The sequence below is a fragment of the Lineus longissimus genome, chromosome 15, assembly GCF_910592395.1.
Source record: "Lineus longissimus chromosome 15, tnLinLong1.2, whole genome shotgun sequence".
In the NCBI taxonomy this organism is placed as follows: Eukaryota; Metazoa; Nemertea; class Pilidiophora; order Heteronemertea; family Lineidae; genus Lineus; species Lineus longissimus.
The window spans coordinates 8587314-8614116 of NC_088322.1; the positions used below are offsets into that span (position 1 = coordinate 8587314).

Below are 26803 nucleotides of genomic sequence, written 5' to 3' on the forward strand. Positions count from 1 at the left end.
TTATGTTTTGTAAAACTGAAAATTGAGGCATGTCACATCTGTCCTGAAGAGAGTCTCGGGACCAATAAGTTCGCCCCATCCTCAAACGCCCACCCTAAAAACAAATCTTTAAGTAACCCCCACACCCTGGTCTTGAGACAAAATATTCATGACATCTCGTCTTGGTACCATTCACTGGCATCCTCGAAATTACATCGCTAATCGTCATCTAGCCTTTGGAGCAATATTTATGTCATTACTTTCCCTGAGATTGAATCGTCATCTAGCCTTTGGAGCAATATTTATGTCATTACTTTCCCTGAGATTGAATCGTCATCTAGCCTTTGGAGCAATATTTATGTCATTACTTTCCCTGATATGGAATCGTCATCTAGCCTTTGGAGCAATATTTATGTCATTACTTTCCCTGAGATTGAATCGTCATCTAGCCTTTGGAGCAATATTTATGTCATTACTTTCCCTGAGATTGAATCGTCATCCGGCCTTTCGACTGATATTTATGTCATTATTTTCCCTGATGTGGAATCGTCATCTAGCCTTTCGACCAATATTTATGTTACTACTTTCCCTGAGATGGAATCGTCATCTAGCCTTTCGACCAATATTTATGTTACTTCTTTCCCTTAATGGAATCGTCATCTAGCCTTTGGAGCAATATTTATGTCATTGCTTTCCCTGAGATTGAATCGTCATCTAGCCTTTCGACCGATATTTATGTTACTACTTTCCCTGAGATGGCATCATCATCTAGCCTTTGCACCAACATTTATGTTACTACTTTCCCTGAGATGGAATCGTCATCTAGCCTTTCGACCGATATTTATGTTACTACTTTCCCTGAGATGCATCGTCATCTAGCCTTTGGAGCAATATTTGTGTCATTACTTTCCCTGATATGGAATCGTCATCTAGCCTTTCGACTGATATTTATGTCACTACTTTCCCTGAGATGGCATCGTGATCTAGCCTTTGGAGCAATATTTATGTCATTACTTTCCCTGATATGGCATCGTCATCTAGCCTTTGGACCGATGTTTATGTCATTTCTTTCCCTGAGGTGGAATCGTCATCTAGCCTTTGGAGCAATATTTATGTCATTACTTTCCCTGATATGGCATCGTCATCTAGCCTTTCGACCGATGTTTATGTCATTTCTTTCCCTGAGGTGGAATCGTCATCTAGCCTTTCGCCTGATATTTATGTCACTACTTTCCCTGAGATGGAATCGTCATCTAGCCTTTGCACCGATATTTATGTCAATACTAGACTTTCCCTGAGATGGAATCGTCATCTAGTCTTTGCACCGATATTTATGACACTACTGTCCCTTAGAGAGAATCATCATCTAGCTTTTGGAGCAATATTTATATCACTACTTTCCCTGAGATGGAATCGTCATCTAGCCTTTCGACCAATATTTATGTCATTACTTTCCCTGAGATGGAATCGTCATCTAGCCTTTCGACCAATATTTATATCACTACTTTCCCTGATATGGCATCGTCATCTAGCCTTTTTAGCAATATTTATGTCACCTCTTTCCCTGATACGGAATCGTCATCTAGCCTTTGGAGCAATATTTATGTCACTACTTTCCCTGATATGGCATCGTCATCTAGCCTTTTTAGCAATATTTATGTCACCTCTTTCCCTGATACGGAATCGTCATCTAGCCTTTGGAGCAATATTTGTGTCATTACTTTCCCTGATATGGAATCGTCATCTAGCCTTTCGACTGATATCTATGTCACTACTTTCCTGAGATGGCATCGTGATCTAGCCTTTCGACCGATATTTATGTTACTACTTTCCCTGAGATGCATCGTCATCTAGCCTTTGGAGCAATATTTATGTCACTACTTTCCCTGATATGGCATCGTCATCTAGCCTTTGGAGCAATATTTATGTCACTACTTTCCCTGATATTGCATCGTCATCTAGCCTTTGGAGCAATATTTATGTCATTACTTTCCCAGAGATGGAATCGTCATCTAGCCTTTGGAGCAATACTTATGACACTACTGTCCCTGAGGCAGAATTGTCATCTAACCTTTGAAGCAATATTTATGTCACTGCCTTCACTGAGACGGAATTGTCATGCACTACTTTCCCTGAGACGGAATCACATCAAAGATCCATCTGTCTCACCTCCACCTTGGGAATCTGTCTCACCTCCACCTTTGGAATCTGTCTCACCTCCACCTTGGGACGAATATTTGCACTCGTCCTCAAGACGAGGTGGTCAGTGTTATCATCACCTTGAACCAATGTTTACGTCACAATCGTCCTCCAAAGGAAATCACTAAAGTTCCATTGCCTTTGGGTCAATGTTTTTGTCATAATCTGGCCTCAGTACAAAATACTAATGTCACTGGTTAATTATGTCTGATTAGTACCAGCTACCTTTGCCGTTGGACCAATATTCATGTCACATCCGTCCTGAAGACCACTCGTTGTTCCATGTAGAGAGACAAGTTTTCGGTTAGTTCTAATTTTTTTCCAGGTACTAGTGTTCTCCATGTCACTTTTGGAAAATCGTCAGTGTGCCAGTGTGGACAGTGTGCTGTAGATGGAATTTTCTGCAGAAAATGAACATAATAAAAATCATGCGAAGGCAATGTTTTTTCAAGACGTTGTGACCACCCCTTAGGATCAATATTAGTTGTACTTCCACCTATCAAATCCCCGTGTCTTTTGAGCTTACACCTATGAATTGCCGTGTCTAAATAGACCCGTGTGTCAAATCCCCGTGTCTATTAGCCCCATCGAGCTCGATGGGGCTAATCGGGGGCTAATTTAGACCCGTGTTCAACACGGGATTTTTGATAGGTGGAACTCTGAATAGATACGGCAATTGCAAGTTCTAAGATCCGGCGACAGATGGCACAGATGGCCTCGGTATTGCGCATGCGAAATTCCCCTCAAACGGGAAAGAAACACAGGACAGCACCCTACCTACAGCGCACCTGTCGCCGGGGCTATTAACCATTATCTAACACCACTGGTAGGTGTAAGTGCGCCCCGGGTTTTTTGACACACGGCGAAGACACGGGTCTTGAAAAAACACGGGGTTTTATGATATGTGGAACTACGACTATAGATGTCACAGCCGTCCTCAAGAGAGAAAACTTGTATCACCTCATATCTGACGAATTCTCACTGCACTATCGACAGAATCAATCTTTGATCTGCCAGGGCGCTCTGCAAAGTCCAATCAAGTTCCCGATTTTCCATGTTGATCCATAATGTTAACATTGCTCAGCTTCCGGACAACACGTGGATGGGCGAAGGCCATGTGGAAGTTCATGATGTGATTTTCAAAGTAGGTATAGACCAAGTAAAGAAGAAATAATTACAAATCGTCAATTTATTCTTTAACAACAAAGTTATCACAATTAGACAATAATAGACATAACGATTTATAACGACTTATGTTCATGTACACAAAAGTATATGCTAAGGCTTAGAGGTTATGATTATACATGTACAAAGACAATATTTATGTCACAGAATTGTTTTTCTATATTATTTCACATCAAACTCTAACTGATTACAATGATTAAATAGAAGTAATTTTCCTGTTCATGAAAACCTCGTAGAGACAAAAGTCTGGAGTATTGTACTGGTTTCCGCCCCTGTCCAGCCCACTCGAAGACCTTTGGGGAACACGCCTGCTCATTGCACAATATCGAAGTTAACAAAAACAGAACATGCAATACATGTAGTTGACCACATGTAGAAGGAGAAAATGTCCCCTTGGAGCAAGTGTCCGGCCCTATTAAAATCTGACGAATTATGTTACAAAATGTATGCGGTTCTATAGAGGCCGTAACCGCCAATAGCTTAGAGATGTTAATAGCGAAACCCGGATATCTTCTACCCCAAATGAAAGAGAAAGCAGCGACAATCACAACCAGTCTTTAGGCGTTTAGTTCCATGTTGTCCTGACAGATTTCGCCTCGGTGAGCGAAGTATAATGGGTGATATGAATAAAGACTAGCAAATGCTTTTACTCCGGTTTTGTACAGGAAGGCCAAGTGTAAATGTACATGGAGATTTAGATAAAAGCATTTGCTATCTTTATTCATATCATCCATTGTGTCGAGAGGGAAAGGAAATTCGTCGTTACCCGCTCATTTTATCATTTTACCTTTTCATTGTTTTCAGGAAAAAACCCATATATATATTGGTGACTTTTTTGCAATAATTGTTCCAATTATTCGTTTTGGATTTTAATGGTCTAACAAAAAGTATACACGACAACAGAACATTATATACAGTAGAACCTCTCTATTAAGGACACCATCGGGACTGACAAGTGCTGTCCTTAATAGAGAGGTGTCCGCTAAGGGAGGTTACACTGTAACAGCACCAGGGCAAAACAATCATGCATGTCTACTTTGGTTTAGCAATAATATTAGGGTCAGTTTCGCATCAGATAAAAAAGCCAATCACTACGTACTGGAAAGTATCCCAACTCCCTGACCTAGAACCTATTCGGGCCGCACAGTTCAACCAAGAATTAATAACAAAGACTGACTTTGATAATTCTTGGTCTAACTTACATGTTATATAGCAGCATACATGCTGTACACCTATAGCTTTAATAGAATATAGCCGTACCCGATGTACACGTACTGCGCACACATTCGCATCCTGGCACCAGTGCGAGTTTTCAATAAATAGGCCTAGGCCTACTCCACCTCTCAATTGGAGTATCAAAAACCTTAATCTCAGGATGACACATTCATGGTTTTCGGATTATCTTCGGCTTGTCTTCGACCATCTTTGAAATCGGCTTTGGTGGGTGAAAATCTAACATGTCTGACTAAGATTTAAGAGTTAATCATGAAATAAATAACCCGACAAACGGACCACCCCATTGTCATTTGATTGAAATCTAAAGCTATCAGGGATTAGAGCTTACCAAAATACTTGTAAATGCGAAATACCCAGCGCCACACCTGTCGAAAGCGGTCCATTTATGGAGTTATTTATTTATGACAGAGTTTGAATATCATTGTTAAACATTGTTGTCATTGCACTCCCAAAGCCTCGCGTCAAAAATCTGAGTATCAATTTCAGGTATGACATTGTGACAACCTAGTCACATCTGTTGTAGTTCAATATAGTGCCGGGATTTTGATATTAGCAAATCTAAAGCAGGAGTTCTTTCAAATCACCTTCTAAACCATATCATTGATTCAAAAGCCTGCATCAAAATGGCCTTTGTGCACGATGTTTTTTGGGATCTTTTTCAAATATCCCTACGCGTGTGCAGGGAGATGCGCATGTGTACAACATAAAAAATGAGTAATAGTGGCCAAACTGCTTCAAGTCTGTCCTGATATCAGTCAGGTGACGGGCAACCTGAATCTTCAATCAGTGAGTTTCATAGGTTTGGATCAAGTTCTTCATGTCAAGCGACAGAAACACAATTTTAACCATTCAAAACAACGTTCAAGCAACATAAAATCATCAACAATGTAATCTCTCAGTTCGTCTTCTCCCCAGCTAGTCCTATAAAAATATAAATTTTCCTATACACGAATTACATCACATCTTGCACTGTTCCTTTTTCCTCCATGGATGTCGCCCTGGTCCACGACTTCAGTTTTAAATGAATCATGCCACATCTGAAAAGAGATTGAAACAACGCATAATGAGAAGGGCAGCTATGATCAACGCATCATTGTTATTGTAATACTCACGGGTCCCCAATGTGTTTATCATATATTCTAAAACACCTGGGTTTAGAATGAACCGCACATTACAGTGTAAATGCCAATGCGTCCACGCAGCCGCGTTTTGAATTCAGCGGGTATGGTCAACCAAAACTGCTTTGATTGGTGCAAAATATGGAAGAAGTCAAAAATCATTTAAAACCACATTATTCGTTCTTTAATAGCATTCCGCGAAGTTACTTTTTATAGCTCACAAGGTCATTTGCATAAGATATTGATGACGTTTTAGTCACGTGACAGTCGGACATCGACACTTATTTCTACGCATTTGAGCTTATTTCAAAGTCAATTATCTTTGACCCTGCATTGTTTTTAGCATGAATGATACCATAGAGTCAGAGAGAGAAATATTCAGAACAATTATGTAGTATTTCCAACACTCGGACATGTGCCAGATTGAATCTAACTAGTTAGAAAGCCTGAATCCATTACGAAACCGCATGTTTGTCCGACATTGCCTGTAATTCAGCGATGGGGAAATAGAGGGCAGCAGCTGCAGTGACGTCATCTTCGCGGAATGCTATTTGAGATTATTTAGAATAGAAATTGAAACCTCACTGTGGGTATTGATTGTCGCTCGGGTGGAGCTAAAATGTTGGCCGAAACCGGTTTTGGTCTACAATTTAGCTCCACCCACGCGGTTCAGTTCGGTATCAATTCCTAAAAACTAATGTTTATCTGGCTGAGCTGGCAGTATAAACTGCCATACGGTAGGCTGTACCTCAACAGTCGATCTCCCGAGTCATCGCCCGGCATGACCCATGACCTTAACCAATCGTCTGTTTTACTTTGATATCAGAATCAATATTTGATATTAATATCAAGCCGGTATCAATATTAGCATCCAATTAACACTAAGAGATCCGATTAGGATTAATGTGCAATCTGTAGCAGTCTGAACAACTAATCTCATGATATATACTCGTTGGCAAAAAAGGGCGCTTTCTTGCGATATTTCGGTGGATTGAGTTTCCGGTAGTTCGACTGCGGGGCAGAGACATGTATTCCTCCTCAACGGAAGTGTGGCCTAAAGTCAAAGAGGGCATACTAGAATGTCAAGACTTGGTAAATGGGTAAAATTGGATCAAAGTTTCAATTTCTGGTGGATTCTAAATCTATACCGAGTCAGGCCATCTCAGGAATGTGCTTTTTGATAATACATATATTGAAAAAGAAGGGCTCACTGGCCAGTTTAGATTAGTTGGTCGCCGAAATCAGTGCGCGTGTGTTAATTTGAGAAGACGATTTACACGAATCTATTTTTCTCAGGCATTTGGTATTGGAACTTTATGAAAAAGCAGTCTTCGCCTTTTAATGTGAAGAGGAATTCTCATTCAGCGTTTCTGCGGTTTTTTCCTATCATGCGCCGCCGCTATAACCCGCCACGAATTGAAGCGGAACACAGCATTACTCGCGTCAGAAATGATCTGGTTGCCATGGTGATGGTTGCAACAGAACCGGGAACATCTGGCGGGAAGCAGCAATAGTTGGCGATAATGCCCTTGTAATGAGAAACGGAGAATGGTGGATTATAAAATCAGACTCCGCGGAAACTGACTTTGTCTCTGATTTCCGGGGCCAGGTGTGCAGCGGAATGTCCAGATGTAATTTTCAATCTTTCGTAAAATACACCGCGTAACTAACTTAAAAGCCATTTCGAAAATTCTGTATTGAACTGGTCCTCAGGGTTACTTTTTGACATTTCACAACTTTACCTTTTATATCACTAACTGCCGCCATCTCGTCGTTCCAAAAATAATCTCTCAACTTCCTGATGTCATCAAAAATCCCCCTGAATGATTGGTTAATATTTCCAAAGCTACTCCCATGCCCCCAAAATAGGAAACATATTCGAATGGTGCGTTGGAAAAATCTTGGTGCGGCGAGCAGGTCAGGAGAGGTATTGTCCAAAGGCATCATATGACTTTCCCCCCGCCGCACCACCGCCGCGCCCACCACTGCTGCCAGGTTTTTGTTTTTGTAAGCTCGGTACCGACATGTAGCCGCGGCCATGTTGGTTCCCTCGGTTGTTGCCATCCTGGCGGTTCGAGAATCCGGAATGAGCCATCGAGATTGAGATTGTCGGTCTGACAGGGAGTGTGGACACATTCATTTGCGGACCATTGTTCCGCGGTCTCGTCGCAGTATACCCCCTGTTCGCCCCTAAACACCCGCAAGCGTCAGAGCCACCCTCCTCCTTGGGTTTAAACACAGACAACAAATCCCAGTCCCGGCATTTGCCTCGTTTTCGATAGTGATAGTGCAGGAATGACGCAATCAAAAAACTTATAAATATGAAAGCAATGAGAAAGTAAGGTATCCAAAGTACGTTGGCGGGAACATGAGGTTTTTCCGTCGTCACGGCTCCCTCTTTCGGCCGAGGTGTCGTATCCACCATAGTCCCGAGCTCTCTTCCACTCCACAGATATTTCATGCGGTGGCTTGCCCCGCCATTTTGATTCGGGCCGCTATTGGTTGATAACTCGTGTCGACATGGTTACAGCTAAAATGTACGTTCCTACTGGCTGATTTGAAATCGGATTGTCCAATGATTTGTCACCACGCCTCGTGCTTTCAGGATGACTGCATCTCATTTCTCCAGCGTTCCTGCAAAAAGAAACATTGAAAAAATATTCAGAAGTTGTCACATTTTCTCTCGAAGAAGTGCTCGATACAGGTACCAGGATTGTGTTGAGATATCCAATTTGTAATGTATCTGAAAAATAATCTATATCAGCATATTATACAGGTACCGTTGAAGAGATTCATTCGTCACGTAAATACTCCAAAGTTATAGAATATTCTTCCGACAATAAATGAGGGTGAAAATTATATGTTATCACTTGCTTCCGAATTTTCAGTACTTATACACGCAGTTAATAATGTTGCATAACATGAATCAGAGTTCTGTCCAGAACCACCCTAAAGCCCCAGATCATCCTCGAATCACTGGGTTAGTTGCATGCTCCATGCTTCGTAAATGCAAAGTGTCAGGACTCGGCATTTACCAAGCTCAGTAATATATGCAAGGGGAGGAGCATCCAACTGACCCTAGTATTCGAGGCTGTGAACGAGCAGTCTCGGAAATTACTGAAGGACGTCGGCAATGTATGACTGTGTATGTATATGCATTTATAGTTCCAGCTGGAACTATAATTCTACATTTACGACTGCCATCAATTTAAGAAAGATAAATACATCTCTTCTTTAAACGAAGTCCTCATAGAGATTATGCAGGCGCGTTGCTCCGATACATATCTAACGTCTTCCTGACGAACGATCTCTCTTGAAAGTCTTCTTGAAATTGGTTCTGGAAAGCAATGCGATTCGGCAGCAGATGAGAGCCTTGTGATGCAAATGAGGCATTCGCTTGGGAAAGGGTTTTCTGGTTGCCGCAATGCATTGGTACGCTAGCTTTCAACATGTCTGTCAGCTCTTTTTGTTTAAAACACTGACGCTGGAATACATTCTAATGTCAGTGGTAAAAACCACACTTCAAAAAAGAAATTATTAAATTCACTACGCGCACTCGCAACTTTTTACTGTTTGGCTGATTTCAGTGCTGGGATTCACCTGCCACACTACGTATTGTAAGTTTTTCCGCTCGCTATGCTTCAGCAGCAGTAAATGGATATTAACAAAAACACGTTACTTCAAAGTTAAGTCAACTCAAGTGAACTTTTTGATATTGACCAACATGAATGTAATCAGGCTATGCTTATTATGATACCGGGGGCCTTCGGCCGCATCCTCTCCCCCATCAAGGTAATGAGCATGGCCCATCCCATTGTGTTTCCGGAAAAGTGTCAAAGAATCGCATATATGGCCAGTACGGGGCTCAGCCCGCGACATTCACATTATCAGCGCGACGCTCTAACCAGCTGAGCTAACCGGCCACTGCTTGTATTATAAAGTGTTGATCAGCGTCTTATTTCAATTTCCCACGAGAATCAACATTTTGCAAAGATATTTTCATGCCTTGGAATGCCGAAAGTAAGTAAGGTAAAATGGGGTATTTGTAGCCCCGGTCTAATTATAGCCCCCGGCAATGTTTTTGATTCATATTCAGGTAACCATGGAAATATTCAGTCAACGCAAGCACGGATATGAAAGAGGTGACTCTTGAGTATCACAACATAAATAGTTTTGGATTATGCAAGATGTTATGTAAGAGCTTTGGCTATAAGAAGTGAACAAATCAGACACATGCACAAAAGAAGTTGGGATCGAACATTTTGCTGGTACTATGAATTTTCCACACTTACAGAGCATCGATATATTTGAAACTTGGTTCAGGTGATCAGTATTGAGTGTAGAGAATGTCGGTTTAAGTGAATCTGCCCGAAAATCTCTTGCGTAACCGAAGTTATAGGTGAAAAAGGGGCTACAATTACCCCATTATACCTTACATCCCGCAAACGAGAGATGTTAATTGCTACATGTACTACCTGTGATAATAATCGTTTTGATGACGACAGAAAGATCGCTTGTCTGCGAGTCAAACCGGTCATCGCTGGGTTTTATACACCACAGATAGTTGTCACGACCCAAGGTCACGACCCATTCTTTCAACCACCACAATCGAGAGGGCCGGGTATAACCCAATTGCAAGATATTCAAACAGTCTTATCTTTATTGTGATGCGCACGGCCCTGCTTCGCAAATTGAATAATACAGCTCTTCGATCGATATAGATCAATTTTCTTGTGATGTATCGCGGTTCGATCAAAGCGTTTTATCAAATTCGACCAAATTGGAGAAGGAACTGCTTTTGTCAATATTGCATAATAGGGAACATATTTCATGGCGTGACGGCGTTAAAGGTAATTCCTCATGACTACTTGACATACAGTATTGCTTGAGCATGTCCTAGCGGAAGGTTCTCTAGGGGTGGGGGCAAAATGACACTTTTTGAGGTTTTTTCGCCCAAAATCACGGTAAAAAACAATTTTTTGGTGACTTCTAGGGAAGGAGCATTTGTCCCCCTGCTTCCCCTTCCCCTCGCAGCTACGCCCCTGCAGAACTTTTCAAAAACTGTTTACTGTGCTTAAGGATCCCAAATGGGCACGAACCGGAGAGTAAAATGTCCCGCAGACGATGGCGGTGCTAGATCACTATGAGTGTCAATGTATGAAATGGTGCCGTTTTATAGCAAGTAGCCGCAGACAGTCCCCAGTGCCCACATTCCGGCCATAAGAGTAATCTATCAAACTGCTTTTATAATGCACTGTGACAGAGCCCAGACATAGACACCGCAATCAGCGTCATTTGCAATACGCTCGCCACAATCAACTAAATTACATTTCGGATTACCGTGCGCGAGGAAGACTTATGGCTGGTTAATACTGAGAAACACCATAGTTTAATACAAGGATTTGTAATTGCTATGACAATAAATTGGCCAAAAGTTAGTTCTGCTCCGTCCGCATCCTGAGATTAGTTTTCATTACAAAATGAAAATTAAATATCGAGAGGCGGAGTATATTAAAAACCTTTGGTGTCAACACGGATGTAGATGCTCGCCATTTATCGTCCGCGTATAGTGTTGAAAATTTCATCATGTGCGCTGGGCATTTCCCGCCACCAAAGGCATCCATCCTTCCGACAGGTGATTTCCATCCATACATTTAACAACACTAATAACAACAACATGCAGATAGCTACTGGTCGAAAATAGTAGCGTTGCAATCAACAAGCTACATGTATTAGAAAAATGCGAAAAGTAGGCTATAAATCGCTCGGCTCCCCTGAACCTGCATTGTCGCAGACAATAGGTTGTCACGTGGACAATCACGTGTGTAATCAAGCGCCATTATTTCTGACCTCATTTGTTTAACATCATGATCTAATTTTGTGGAGCAATAAGTTGCCAATCAATACATATTGCTGAATAGAAGCAATATTGGTGTCTTCTAGTCCAGTTGATCGGACTTAATTGACGTCATTTGCTTAGCATCATGATCTGATTTCGTGAAGCAATAACTTGCTAATAAATATCCGTGATCAACAACATCTAATTTTGTGGAGCAATAAGTTGCCAATCAATACATATTGCTGAATAGAAGCAATATTGGTGTCTTCTAGTCCAGTTGATGGGACTTAATTGACGTCATTTGCTTAGCATCATGATCTGATTTCGTGAAGCAATAACTTGCTAATAAATATCCGTGATCAACAACATCTTGAGTATTTACATGAAGATGTAGATGTACATTCTCCTCTAAAGGAAGAAGAATTTGTTTTTCTTCAGTAAAAATGGCTTCCAGCAGGGCCGTGACCTCTCTTAATATTTTGCAATAAATATGACACACGACCGTACTGTACCCGTAGGCCTACCCAACGAACGCACGCTAGTCCTACAACCAGCTTACACACACCTGCACACCGGCAGATCAGCATAGTCTGCTAATACATCTTGACCCTCAATGTACATGTATTGACATCAGCTTGCGGAGGCTATACGAAGGCACCGCTGGAAGTTCATCAGAATGGCTCGTACATGTGTATTGTGGCCGTCAGGGAGCGGCACACAGTGGCATTTTCGAGGTATTATCCTCTGCCCCACTTATATTCCCTCGCCGGGCCATTCTCGCACCTTTAATAGAAACCCTGGCAACAATGAACAGCCTGGCAAAGATGCGAAGGAAATTCAACTCAAATCGATCATTTTCCTGCAACCTCTTTTCTGCTTCCCCTGGGGTTCCATGTCAGAGCTTGACGGATGATGCTTGATGGCGGTTTCCTCAGTGTATGCCCGATCCAGCTCCAGCTTCTACGGAGTATGTGTGTCGGAACCTAGAGAAATTACCTTTTGATATTACCTCGAAAGTAACTTGAAGACCGTAAGTCACATCACTTGGCAAGGACTGGACAGGATTGCCAGGGCCAAAACGGCGGAAGACAGTTTTTCGCGGCCTATGCTCTCAGAGCAAAGGGCTTATTAAATAAGTAAGTAAGCATGTACAAAACCGTATCACAGACTTGTACATAAGTACATGAACATTACATATCCATATATGTATCGTCTGAAGCTGTCAATATCAACAACTTATTGAGATAACGATGTTTACGCTTTCCTTCCAAAATTAATACCATATGGTATTTATCCTTGAAATCTAAACGGACAACGCGTCCGTTGATTGATTTCCGTCGCGTACAGTGTCATGGTGATCGATATCGAGTGATTGGTAATAAATCGGACCTAATAAGAGGTTTAGGGATGGGTAGTTGAGTGGTCGGGGCAGTTATCGGTGATGGTGCCCATCTGGTGTCCACGAAACAAACATAACACAGTGTACCATGGCAGAACCAATCTTTACCAGGGTTCGATTTCCCTCAAAGTCCCCTTATGCAGCGTACATGTAAGTGCGGGCATTATTCCTCTCCTAGAAAGATTCTACATTCACTGATATCAATGGTTTAACCCCCTGGTAGTGGTATCCATTTGCGTTTTTTCTGGATCACCCTGTATACTTGAGAGTCCTTCACAAATAAGAAAAGCATCATAGGCGCACAAGATAACGTTTTATTTACGTCTCGCAATTCAAGTCAATATTGACGAATGTGGTAATCATAGTTAGGTGCCTTCCCGATGTGTCAATCAGTGTAGAATATCTTACCCACGATTTTTAGGTGAGTACGACAGCTGATGAGAAACAATCGCCCCTTTCTTGCCTTCCGGCTGGCAATGACAAATAAATTTGCCATCAGACTTGGCAACTCCCGGCTTGGCGGCACCGTTCTCTGTTCCCGCTTATTATAGTGCTGGCTATTGATATCACTGGGAAGAAACCACTTTGTGATAAGTCAACGTAAACAAACAAGCAGTATAATCATGTGGCCTACATATTCACCTAACTGTTTATAAGAAGGTAAAGGAACCGTACGGCGTTCTGATCCTACTGCATCCAAGCTAGACACTCAAGTACATTTTGTATCTGCCTTTAGACAGGTTAAAGTGATTTTGCCACGGTCTTCTGGTTATGTTCTCGATAGAGTGATCTGGAATGCATTAAAACCGTACAGATATCACGCCGGAATCAATGCCGAAACGATAATATCTTCTATATTCTGTCTACAATAACTGTATTTCCTTTGGCCAAAAACATTCCTGTTATTGTCCAATATTTGTACTATCACCTCCATTCTAATCAGCCAGTTTAAATGCTGGTGTGCCAATGAGCTAGGTTGTCGATGATAATCGATGGTAATCTGTGGGTCACACCCATTTTATGATAGATATCAACAATATCGCGTGGTCTTATGACGTTAAAAGGAACACCATCATGGTTTGCCTCTCAGAGAACGTTAATGCGGTTCCATGCAAAGCACCGCGTCCACAGACAGCGTCAAGACATCTCTTTCATTTGGCGAGTGAAAATGTCACCTGTGTCTTTATACTGAAAAAGTGGACTCACTCACGATACATATTGAAAAACTCTGATCGTGGCTCCCTGAGAAGACACGACGTAGTCACCTCGCACAGAAATTCTTGCCACCATATTACCACCCTGTTGCCTTATTTTGGATTTCCATAAGGATCGATTGAGCAGTTCACGACTGTTATATGTGACAATCCGCGAATTATCGTTATTAATGTAACAAAAAGCAAGCCTGTCAAAACAGCTTGCAGAAATATCGGCCATGATGCTAGCACCGCTTATACTTCCATTACTAACCTTAACAAGAGTCAAACCACACTCTTCCAATTGATAGATGGCCAAGCCTTGCTTTCCCATGACATAAATATGGCGGATACTGCAAGCGATCCTGCACGCCGTGTTCATGATGTCATAATCATTTACATCAATTGAATGTCTCAGAACAACGGTGCCATCTTCGTTGAAGATGGTTACCTTTCGATTCCCATCATTGCTGAGGATGACGAACTGGTGATGTATGTTGATGTCAAACGACAGCCAGCCACGAACATCAAGATTTTTGCTAGATCGCAGGTAACCGGCCGTAGGATCAAACAATTTGACACAACAATAGTTCTTTGTCGTTCCATCCGAAAGGACAGCTAATTTCCCATCAGAGGTTGCAGCCATGTCGTATGCTGGGCCGGCATGTTCTCTGATAGACAGTTGATGGACTCCGGGATATCTGTAAACATCAATGGCATCCGCCGGTTCACCACCGTGATTTGATTTCCCGACTGCGTAGAGATCATTTCCAAGCGCAGTAACACAGGGAATGAACTTAGCTTTGTCATCACTCTGGGGTTCCTCCTCGAAGATCAATTTACAACAGTCGATTCCCCACTTCTTGCCAGTGGTTGCCATAGATCCAAAGTTGCAGTCCGTAACCCTCGGAACAAATGCCGGAAGTTTCTGCCAAAGTTCAGAGTACGATACCAAGTAGTCATTTTCATCTCCATTTTTCTCTTCAGTGAGTTTTGAAGTCTCATCTATCCGATCACCGATGGAAGACAGTTTATCTAGGTCAGGGAGACATGGTTCTGCGCTTGACAACAACTTTCCAACCTCGGCAACCAGACCACACATCTTCGTTCTATATAATGGAATTGTATCCACACACGCAGTAAGCTGGAGAATTGGTTTGAAATCAGCTTCAATCCTCTCTTTCAATTCCTCCTTTTGATTTGTGATCTGCTCCACACACTTTTCTGCTTGATCTTCAACGGCTTTGACCAATGTGTCCTTCCTTTCTACTGAAAGGCACCCAAGACCCTTCAACGCATTCTCACGACTTGAAAACATCTTCAACCGCCTCTCTTGTTCTTCCTTCTTGCTTCGAACTTCTTCGATCTTCTCATGAAACACCTCAACCGAGCTCTTCAGGGTGTGCTCCCCGTGGGCAATATGAACGCAGACTCTGCACACTGGTGTAGAACAAGTACAACAGTAACTTGTGATCCATTGCCCATGTGCAGCACATCTCCCCTCCACGCCTGCGTTCTTCGGTCGGAAGGGAATCAATTGATGGTGTTTGGTGTTCTCGTTCTTACGGTGCACCGAGATACATTCCTTGCAGAGGTGAAGGTTACAACAGTCCGGACATATCTTATCAGCATCAATACTGGTGTTCTTAGTAAATTTACAAATCTGACAACACTGCTGCCCATCGCTTTCCCCTCCGAAAGCTCGATCTCCCTCCGCACCTGATTCGTTGGGCGTGGACTGAAGAGTTGCCACAGCAGTACCAGTTGCTCGTTCGGAGTGGATGGTATTCGCAGCCATCAAACCATCAATACCATTTGTCGGAAGTGGACACTCGACCTGACAAGTGGGGCACGAGAATTTGTCATTGGTTGGGTGGGCACGTTTCAAATGGTTTATCAGGCAATTCCTACAGAACACGTGATTGCAGGTGGTGCCAACCTTCAGCGTTGCTGGCGCATCTAAACAGATCGGACAAATTGGTTGAACCTCTATGTTAGCATCATTCACCTTGGACGTCATATTCTAATATCTGAAATCGAAAAAGTGGACAATAATAACTGGAGGCGCGGAGGTTGCCAAATTCATCTAGCTTGACAATTCACTGCCTTTCCCAAAAAAGGTCATTGGCCACGGTTTGAGTGACCAAATAAAGGGCATTTCTCATTAGACCAAAGAAGTGAAAGTGAATTCTTGAGTCAGGCCAAGACGTGTAATGGATTCAATAAAGGCCTATAATGTAGGCTTTCGGCTGGTTTTTGGTATCACCACAGAAATTATTAACTACTTCTTTATTTCTTTCTCGTAAAGCCTACAATATAGACACTGCCAATATCGCTCCCCCAAATTCGTGCCACAAATGAATTGTGTGGCAAGATGAGGCACAGTTTCAATGAACTCATGGGAAGGCATGTATCCCTGCTCTAGCTACTCCCTCCCCTCTGTCATATCTGTTCACCCCCGGGTGTTCCTCACTGGCGAGCCAAATTACCATTTGATGGCACCAGTGTAGGCCTACTGTAAATAACATAGGTTTCGCATTGGTGATGCTGAATCATCGTCATTTTGACACTAGCACCATTGTGATAAGGGAAAAAAATGACACCCTTTGGTAATAACGGGAAAAAAGAGATTAGGAATCTTTAAATTCGAAATCGATGCCTTGGTTTCTAGATCAGCGTGAAATGATCCCAGTCCCTGATGAACGGTCTTCTAGAGGAGACTGAATTTACTTTCACACTGGGAGGTAAAACTTGACCCCAATGCACAGGAAAATCAAATACTCAAGTTTCTCACTTCTAACGTCCAGCCATGTAGATCTTTACATAGAGCACATTTCCAGGCCCGTAATGGGGGAAATGTTAGGCCTTCTATTCAAGCCACTATTGCCATTGATGCTGCTGGTCATTCAATCAAGAAACTTACTTCCGTCGTGGGCCGACCAAAATGAACACAGACACTGGCTTACTGCAGTGGACGTTAGGCGTGCGAAACCCGAGTATATATCGCCCAATTCTTGCGGCCTACTGTCATCCTTTTACCATCATATCACGATCTGTCCTGCCTAGGGCCTGTAACCAGACTTACCTTGAAATTCTGACGCAATAAGACCATATATGAACCCAAAGTAGAACGACCAAGGTCTGTGTATAGAACGACCAACAGCACACATGCACAACCACGTACTCCGACGCGATTGCCGATTCAGTGAATCTCTACACATTCGACGAAACTAGGTCATCCACAATTGGCACACTGTGTATTCACTCTCCCGATACAAGGTAGAAACATACTAATCTGCTGATATTGTGGCATCTTGACCCGCGATGTTTTGATATCGTTAAATCATAGTGGTGACGCAAACTCATGAGAGTCAGGATGATATTGTGGCGGCATCAGTAGCTTGCGTCTTCTCATCTTGTTCATTAATGGCAAACGCCGTTAGTTAGCCTATACATTAGTAATTGAATTAAACAATTTCTAATTGTGTATTAAAACAGGTACCTAATTGCCGTCGTGAATAGTTAGATTTATCATCATTGGTATGTCAGGGCCAATCATCACGTCGCGTCATTCGCCGTCATTGTGAAATAATGTTTTTACCGGACAAATAATTTTGGGTATTCTATGGGTTGACGTGGAATATTTATAATAATACAGATACATCTACTACAAATACTAAGCTTCAGCAAATTCGTATGAATAACACGTTGCACTATATGGCACTGTGTAAAACAGAGCAAATGTCTAACTCCATCAGGCTCCTCATAGAGCTACACATTTCTACAAATCTGGTCCTGGAGCGTGGGCAAGGTCACGACTGCGATACAAAGAAATGGCGATAGCAAGGTCAAGGTTGTTCTTACAAAACAGTGGGCATTGATTCGGTTTTCGCATTCAACTGAAAACAATCGGCTGCTACCTACAGCCCACAGTGAGTGGTTCAGTTATTGTGATTATCATCGATTTCATCATCTACCAGCTGGCCATGTAGGTCAAGGTTTCACCACCTCCGAAAATAGATTTTTGCACTATATATTATGTGACCGTGTATAAAGTTGTCCTGTCCCTAATAGCATTCCGCGAAGATGACGTCACTGCAGCTGCTGCCCTCTATTTCCCCATCGCTGAATTACAGGCAATGTCGGACAAACATGCGGTTTCGTAATGGATTCAGGCTTTCTAACTAGGGCAGTTAGATTCAATCTGGCACATGTCCGAGTGTTAGAAATACTACATAATTGTTCTGAATATTTCTCTCTCTGGCTCTACGGTATCATTCATGCTAAAAACAATGCAGGGTCAAAGATAATTGACTTTGAAATAAGCTCAAATGCGTAGAAATAAGTGTCGATGTCCGACTGTGACGTGACTAAAACGTCATCAATATCTTATGCAAATGACCTTGTGAGCTATAAATAGTAACTTCGCGGAATGCTATTGGTGTACTCTGTACTGGGTTGGCTCGCTGGGGTTGGGGTTGGCTGATGGTCGCGACAACTGACATTTTCGAAAAACCAACATAATCTTGCCTACCAATATAGTCTTGCCTGCATTGGGCCTACATACTTTCTTTTCAGCTTTGAGTAATCTAAGCTTTCAGGTGGTTTACATCGATGCTGAGACGCAGAAGCCACTGTTTCGGAGTTCCAATGCAAAATATTGATGACATTTAGAATTAAGGCGTGGGTCGTAGCTACCGAATCAGCCCAGAACGAGAGTGGAATCATGTCTGGTTCTTTATCGTTTTGTGTAGCAATTGCAAACTTTCCAGTTTTTTAGATGTTGCAAAGAACATATATTGTAAATATTTTCTACAGATTAAATTCCTTCTCAATTCAAAAGGCAGAATAATATTGTATACATGCGAGGCCCTGTTGATCATGCGAGCGATATTTAGTTAGCACTGTGCGTATGACGTCATACCAGGGTGCAACTGTTACAGCATGTGTTGTTATTAATCGCCTGCTTGCACATCGTATTTTATTTTGTTGGTGGTTTTTTCTCCTTCTTTGGGGGGGGGGGGGCGGGGGGCGGGGTACTTGGATATTTTGATAATGAGTAAATATTGCATTTTTGTTCTTCATCCGGGTGACTTCTTAAATAGTTTTATTGCCAGTGCGGGCCTTTTCCTCTCAGTCTGCGTTCAACTTTCCTTAACTATTACTTCATTCCTGTGCCGGAGATGAAGCGGCTTGTCGTTTCAAGGTCATGCTGCCATGTTTTCTGTACAGGTTTACCTCGACATGAGTGTCTGCAGGCCAGAAATTCTGTCCTAAATCCAGCTTAGTCAGGCTTTTGGGTCCGTTGTCTAGACGGAGGCACATCAAGTTGTTGACATGGTCATTATGAAAATTATTTAAAATTCGCCCCAGCTCGTGATCATGATATGACGGTTATGATAACACTTAACTAATAACCGGAATTATCTTTTGCATTATGCATAATGACTATTAAAATAGGTCGTATCTAAATACAGTATATACATGCACATGTAGAAGCTGTCGTTTTCAAGGGTGGGAGTCAGTTCAACAGGCTCCCAGGTTTAAAATCGGCATTCACTTCATCTTGAAGGAGTTTTAATTGATTTTGGATTTCAGGTCCAAGCCAAAATGGTTGTACCTATTACCGAAGACTAACAAAAAAATTCCCCGTTAACTGTTCTGATTTTAAACGTCTCTACTTTTCCATCCTATACGATCAGTTTTTTTTCACTATGTCGTATAAGAAACCCTGCGAAAAAGCACCAGGGCCCACAATAGGCTTCCACTCAGAAACTCGCGTATGACTTGCTGATACATCGATTGCTTTGATAACGAATTTGCCACGGGAAGGGCATTGTGTTGCTCGTGCGAAATCCGCTTTTAGTACAGAGCGACGCCCTGATTAGGCGCTTTCTTCTACCGCTACAATCCGTCTGAAGCGTATGGATTTCACCAGGGATTTGAAATATTGAGAGGCGGAGTATATTGAAAACAATTGGTGCCTGGATACTCCATTCCATACTTAGAAACGTGGTAATGTGAATAAAAATTGATATTCAAATCGTCTTGCCAACCAACCTCTCCCCTCGCACGAAAGTATAGGCCTATGACGCAAAATGTGATCTGAGAGATTTACAAATGCTCTCTCCGCCTTCTTTGCGGACTTACCACATAGAAAATGGACGGCCCAATAGGCTATCATTTGTCGGTACTGAAATACATACACTGACATCAAGGCGTAAAACACTGACATTCAGACGTTAAAAAAGACATTATATTGCTTTATGTGGCTTCGCTAGAAAGTAGCACATTGCTTTGAATGGTTGCTTCTTCTTTGTCGATATCTTGTCTCATGAATTGTGTTGAGGTCAGTATAGCCTATAAACACGAAATGACATTTCCCATCCCACCTTGGATGTAGTTAATATCATGGCTTTATTGTGAGAAACGGGAGACGCAAAGAAAATCTAGATGCACGTACAATAAAACCAGGATAGGAAAATAACGGTATCCGTTATCTGTTTGTACATGTGTTTGCAACAACTAAGCTAAGTGCGGATTGCCGTTGTTGCTGGCACACGGGAGAGTGATACATACCAGAGTCAGAAAAAGAACTAAAGAACGATGATATTCTACGTACACAAAAGCAATACTTCAAAGTACAGTAATAAGTTTTTGATGTATCACATAGCAGATTCTTTTCGGGTTTTGGAAAGTGACACGGCCTTTGTAACACTTGATAGTGCTATGGCAAGAAAACCATCAAAAAGAATGAATACCACTTTCCCTTTGTCTGAGTTTCTTTTAGTGTTAAGCTAATTGGCGGCAGTGGCCGAAAAAAGGACGATTCCAGAGAAAATAGACAGGGCCCAAATTGTATGTATAAACTTATCAGCATCGGCATACCCCAGACCATGTACATATTGCATGATTGTACGAGTATGGGTTTGGCTATTCACTGCGCTCCTCGACTTGAAAGACAATTTGGTGAAGTGTCGTACCCAAGGCCTTGCAAAGGCAGTTGGCATGATTGTAAGTTGCAGATCATACTCATGACATTTGTTTTAGTACACTCACGGAGATTTGAGCTTAAGATTTCTATTTTTGTCTGGTATTTTGGGGGTATCGGGCAGGCCGCGCACGAAGGGCATCCCACAAAAGTAGGCGGGTCACCCTAGGGCAACCTGTACCCCGGAAAAAATTCCTCACAGACTTGGCTGTGGAGCCCGTATTTCCCCGGACTCGTTATTTTCCTTACTCATTAGTTTAAGGCATGCGGATTCAATTGAGAAAGCATTAATAATATCCCGACCTTTTTATTTCTGATATGGTTGTGGTTAGCGTCAAGAGTATAGTGTTTTGTATCCACAACAAAAATACAATCTGGTATAAATCATTTTGATACCACGGAGTTCGTCATAAATATATTATAATCAATTTTTATGCAATTTATTGTTTAGTTTTCGGATACAATTAATTTATTCCCCCCCCCCCCCCCCGCTGAAATTGAGCCAGGGCGAAAGCGCGATGGTCTGGGAAGGTTACACTGTTGGTAAACAAAATTTGATAGCAATATTTATCAATATAGAGTTTCAGACCCTGCGATGCATCACTTTTCTCATCCATTAACTATCACATTAAATTGATATGCTGATCAAACCCTCATGGGTGTGATGATTAGAGTGTGCTAGACAAGTGAATTACATTTTTCCACCAATAGAACTATATACATGTAGAATGTAATGTTATGTCGTCAAGTGCATGTATAAACGGCCGCCGCTGCGGCCTACTTTATACTAACCGGCAATTAGCGATGTCATTGGAATGGGATTTGACGACAAGCCATTAAACTCGCCTCATACATGTGTTGGCATTTATACAGCACCGTCTATGAATAAAATATACATGTACATGTACATGGAGAAATAAACCTCTCGCTCTCCGTACTGAACTGAAACTCGTCATCAAATTTTTACCTCAATGTTTAATGGTTGAAATGAAGATGATATCATAGATCTCTATTCATGACAAGGCATTTCCAGTCACTGCACTGCACTGTGTTTATGTCAATACATCCCGGTGTAGAAGTTTAAAATGTCATAAGAAAGAATGTCCGGGGAACAAAGGATACTATGCGCTTTAATCTTTGAGCTATTGACAGCCATGTCCTGGATATAGAACCATGTTTCATAGTCCGTCAGAAAACAATAGGGCGGGACACCTTTTCCAGGGGGATACTTTTTAGACCTCTACGCCAATTTGGTCGCTGTGAAGGGCTGAGATCACCATCAACTGTATACAGTGGTACCATGGGACATATACTGCCTGGAATGTTAGTTATTTGGTTTGCAAACATTATTTTAGGCCTTTTTTGATTTTGAATGATATCAACTATTAGGATTCAGGTCGCTTTTGAAATAGGAACTCCTTTTCTAGATTCTACGGGGTCGGAAATATATTCTCTTACAGGCAGTAAACACGGCCCTGCATCGTGTCATATTCAGGCATGTTTCACGAAAACACTAATAAAACAATTTAGAATCATTGGAACTTTCTAAAATTCACTTATGACATTGACAAGATATAGGAATACACTTCTGCAAAGTTTGATGAAAATCGCAGCTTAGAATTTTTTTGGAAATCACGAAAATGTATGTACACAAAATGTACACAGACCCTATAGTAGAGTTAATAGTGTACTGAGCCCTAATACAGTGACTTGATCGGCGGCCATATGATTCTAGACTCATGATTCGACTCTGGAACACCGACACAATGAAACCACTGGGAAATATTGCTAATTAAACGACAGTTAGAATGAAAACAAGAGTTATATTTCAGCCAGCATGGCGTCTCATTGCCCGGCCGCATATAAATAGCGGAATAAACGTGACTGCAGATAAAACGATCACCATCCTAATTAGTCAGGCGAGTTGATTACACATAAATAGAGGATTGACATTACTTGTGAACGGAAGCCCGAGTACGTGCGGCATTGACAGTTGTGGTAACGCTAGCGTATGAAGTGACAAAACTGGTTCTGAACAACCTGGTCGAGTTTTAGATAATGGACTGTCAATCATATTTTCAATGGTCATTTGGCTGACCAAATCATCCTGGTCATCCGGTGGCCAGTTAGATTACATTATCTGACATAAGAGGTAATGGCGGCGGTTACCATGGCACTTGGCGGCGTGTAACATTACCCGGGTTCTTCAAAGGTTATCGGTGTAAAGTAAGTATGTAGACTATCTCCATACAGAGGCTATATACTTGGTGTTAGGTCATACGATTGTGCAATAATAGAATGGGTCTTGTTTTGTTAGAATGCACCAAAAGAATTGCTGGTATGTATTATGAACCGTTCCAATTCTGGAACAGGCACTCTCAATCCACAGTTGGAGTCTCATAGACAATATTTTCTGCACGTATTTTCGATGTTTATTAAAGAGTAACGCAACGACTATATGCCCATATATGTAGTATCGCGAAGCCTGGTAAACAACTGTGTGCAGCCATGTATTGCAATGCTGAAATTGACTCGCACATGATGAAAGGAAGTTTCAGATGGTTGTATTATACCTTTTAGGTCGGATACTAAAGTCATATTAGTAGTAGAACATATCATGTTTGAAGCCGGTTTTGTCAGGTGAAACCCGTAGTGAACTTGCGGTTCTGCATGTTAGGAGCCATTCTTATTCGAAAAACAACGACTATTCGTGCGTTTATTCTGGCTGTAACGACTTTTCCTCCTGCAGTGCAGATTCAAAATGCCATAACATCAGTTTGTGCCCTGACGCAGCTTTGCTTCAAGAACCATTAACCTCAGCAGCGATTACGTTCAGAATCACAGAATGCGACGAGTTTGTTCAGTAAACAACAGTGTTTACAATAATTACGAAATGGATCAATATTGCGTGAGAAGGTGTGTGGCTAGCTCGGGATGTGTCTGTGGTCACCGCGATATTAAGATAAATGCTATCACTGGCTTCATAGCGCTGCCAATGTCAGTTGACCGGAATCGTCCATGTGAAAGGCGGAGAAGCTTTGGGTTCATTCATTGTTCTTTTATCTCTCACGTTGGTGAAATCGAAATGAAGCACGCAACGGCTGCTTAGACATATTCGAACTCCGCAGCACTGAGCGCAGTATTTACTATTTTCATCCAATGTTCATCGATTTAGGCCTATTCACCTGTCGCCAAAATCTCGCTTAACATCGTCGCAAAATCTCGCAATCAGGCACGTCGTTCTACGAGACATAAGAGGTATCCCACGGGAATTGAAGCTTGGTCAGACGACAGCTGCACTACTCCTGGCAACACGTGGTCATATTGACAACCCATACAATCGTCCCTCACAACATGATGGCTGTCAATTACCAAGGCAGTAAACAGCGTGATGACGTCTGACAAGTCTATTTAGTCAATGCCCCCACCTGTGGTCGAGCGGGAGGTTGATTATATGGATCAAGCCACAACAGCCACCGAATTCGACCAGAGGAACTAACTACTGTTGAATTGGCTACTATTATGTTACTAATAATTTGCAATTATGCATATTTGACTTGCCTCATATTCCGTGAATGGTGTAGTTTCAGTGTACTGGGGTCTACCAGCATTTCATTTTGATGGTCGTACTACATTGTACATGATCGTATTCTTATCCAGGTGTAACGTTTTTGATTGACACGTTTTTTTCGTTTCCCCTAAAGTCATGTTCTATAAATCTGTCTAATGTACGAAACCACTGAAATATTGGGAGCAACCACAGATGTTTCACCGGTTCTTGCTTCATGGAGCCAAATTTCCTACTGAGCCTTCTTGCTGTGTCTGACTCCACAATCCCTAGCTAATTTTCTATGAATCATTTCATCACTTTCTATGGCCGGAATATTATGAGACGCCAGCATATCGTATGGACAACTACTTTGAACGGGCCGTCTAATGCCACAGCTAATAGCCGTCCAGGATTTTTTCTCAGATGCATCACATTGCGTGATATGAATAAAGACTGGTTAATCATTTTACTAAATGCTCCCATGTAAGTTACACTCATGTAGAAGTGTAAGAGGACACCAGATTTATCGGAATATCTATGAAGAAATTGGATATTTTCGAGCTCATGTTACATGACACGTATATTGCTATTAAAATGTACTTGCACATAATTTCTTCAACGACCACATGCTCAAATAATAGGATTTCAAGTTCAAGCCAAAATTGTGGTACCAGTCAGTCAAGTCAGTCCAGTGTCAACCCTTACATCACTTGACCAATTTTAAACTTTCTATGAAAAAACATCAAATGAAGAGATCTTTTCCTTTTGGAAAGTGTTATTTTCATGATATTCTTCTAGCTTAAATTCCGGCCTGGGATCGTTGAAACAACATGTCAGAGCAATGCATGCCATGTATACACCCACCTTCTTCTGTAAACACCCACCTTCTTCCAAATCTGATGTCCTTTCTACTTTTCTACAAGAGTGTAAATCAACACTTTCCCTCTTCGTAGAAACTGAAGTACATGATTTACCATAGGCCATTTCACGAGAAGATATCATTGCCATGACAAAACCCTAAGATGGCCGAGAAAAACTGCCAGTATATGCGGAGCTGTAAATGGCTCATTCCTGGTGATGTATTGTCCGATTCTGGCCAAGTAAGTATATTAAGATACATTTGACTTAGAAGATTTAGATGACCTATTACACTTTGTTCAACTGCATTTTTTGTTTGAAGTTGTCAAAGATTAGAGTGCCAGTTTTCGTAATATGACCTCTTAGCTTTTATTCATATCGCCCTTAGCTTTTCGAACACACTATCGTTCTACTCTCCTACATATTTAGATCCGGCCAGACCACTGACGACTTGACAGTGACGTGTAATTGGCTATCCGATCTGGCCTAATCATCTCCAAGACCATGAGAACAGTTAAGCTGAGACGATCAAAGTAATACAAGCTAGCTAATGTCTAGCATTGTCTGATCCTGAGGGTGTCGTGTCTGTAACACGTTTTAGGCACGTATGACTAGAGAGTTGTTCGCCTGCTGGGAAATCACATCCTCCCACAGCAGACGTTTGTATCGTACAACAATGTATCAGACATACATCCCCATTGGTGCAATAAAGAAACTCTCTGCCTGATTGAAGCGTTGTCACAAACCCTCTCCCTGAAAAATATGTTCATGTCCCAATGCATTAGACATACATGTACGTTACCCGTACCTTCCCAAAGATTTGAAAAACAACAAGTCTGCCTCAATGAAGGGTGGTCACAAGCGCTATCCAAGATAAATATGTGCCTACTTCAATGCATCAGATACAAACGTCATCACCGCTTGTCGCAAGCCCTCCTTGCTCTTATTTGTGTTGAAGAAACCAACACTCGGTCTTAACCAGTGCGTGCTCGACAAGATGTTAGGGTATGGCTGTATGACTTATCATCACGAGATCGATAAGGTAATGAAAGGTGTAGAAGTGATCGATCTTTGCAAAGAAAAATCTAAAAGATCAACACGGGAGGCAGAGTATTGAAGAATGATAAGTCGATTTCCTTTAACCTAGTCTATGCTATGGATGATCTTCCCGATCTCATAATCGATAGGATAATGAGAAGTGTTGAACTGATCACCTTGAATAGCAAAGAGATATCTGTTGAAAGATTAACGTGTTT

At 41.8% G+C, this 26803-nt stretch overlaps 1 protein-coding gene, 1 long non-coding RNA gene and 1 other non-coding gene across 3 annotated transcripts in view; all 3 read right to left on the minus strand.

Moving 5' to 3' along the window:
- Positions 1-3349: 3349 nt before the first annotated feature.
- Positions 3350-26803, minus strand: part of LOC135499802 (uncharacterized) — a 35578-nt gene continuing 12124 nt past the window's right edge. Inside the window, exons 2-3 of the long non-coding RNA XR_010449346.1 lie at positions 7460-8351; positions 3350-5636 (exon numbers count right to left, since the gene is read on the minus strand). This is a non-coding gene — a long non-coding RNA (uncharacterized LOC135499802). The remainder of the gene's footprint in view (positions 5637-7459; positions 8352-26803) is intronic.
- Positions 13085-17337, minus strand: LOC135499834 (uncharacterized). Its single transcript, XM_064790804.1, has 2 exons — positions 17234-17337; positions 13085-16178 (listed from the first exon to the last, which is right to left on the minus strand). The coding sequence occupies exon 2, from the start codon at positions 16166-16168 to the stop codon at positions 14162-14164; it is 2007 nt and encodes a 668-aa protein (XP_064646874.1). The 5' UTR covers positions 16169-16178; positions 17234-17337; the 3' UTR covers positions 13085-14161.
- LOC135500035 (U12 minor spliceosomal RNA) lies at positions 21257-21405 on the minus strand. The gene has a single exon (XR_010449387.1). It is a non-coding gene; the product is annotated as a U12 minor spliceosomal RNA (small nuclear RNA).

Coding starts and splice junctions, on each gene's coding strand:
- LOC135499834 (XM_064790804.1), bottom strand. CDS start 16,168: ATGACGTCCAAGGTGAATGATGCTAACATAGAGGTTCAACCAATTTGT.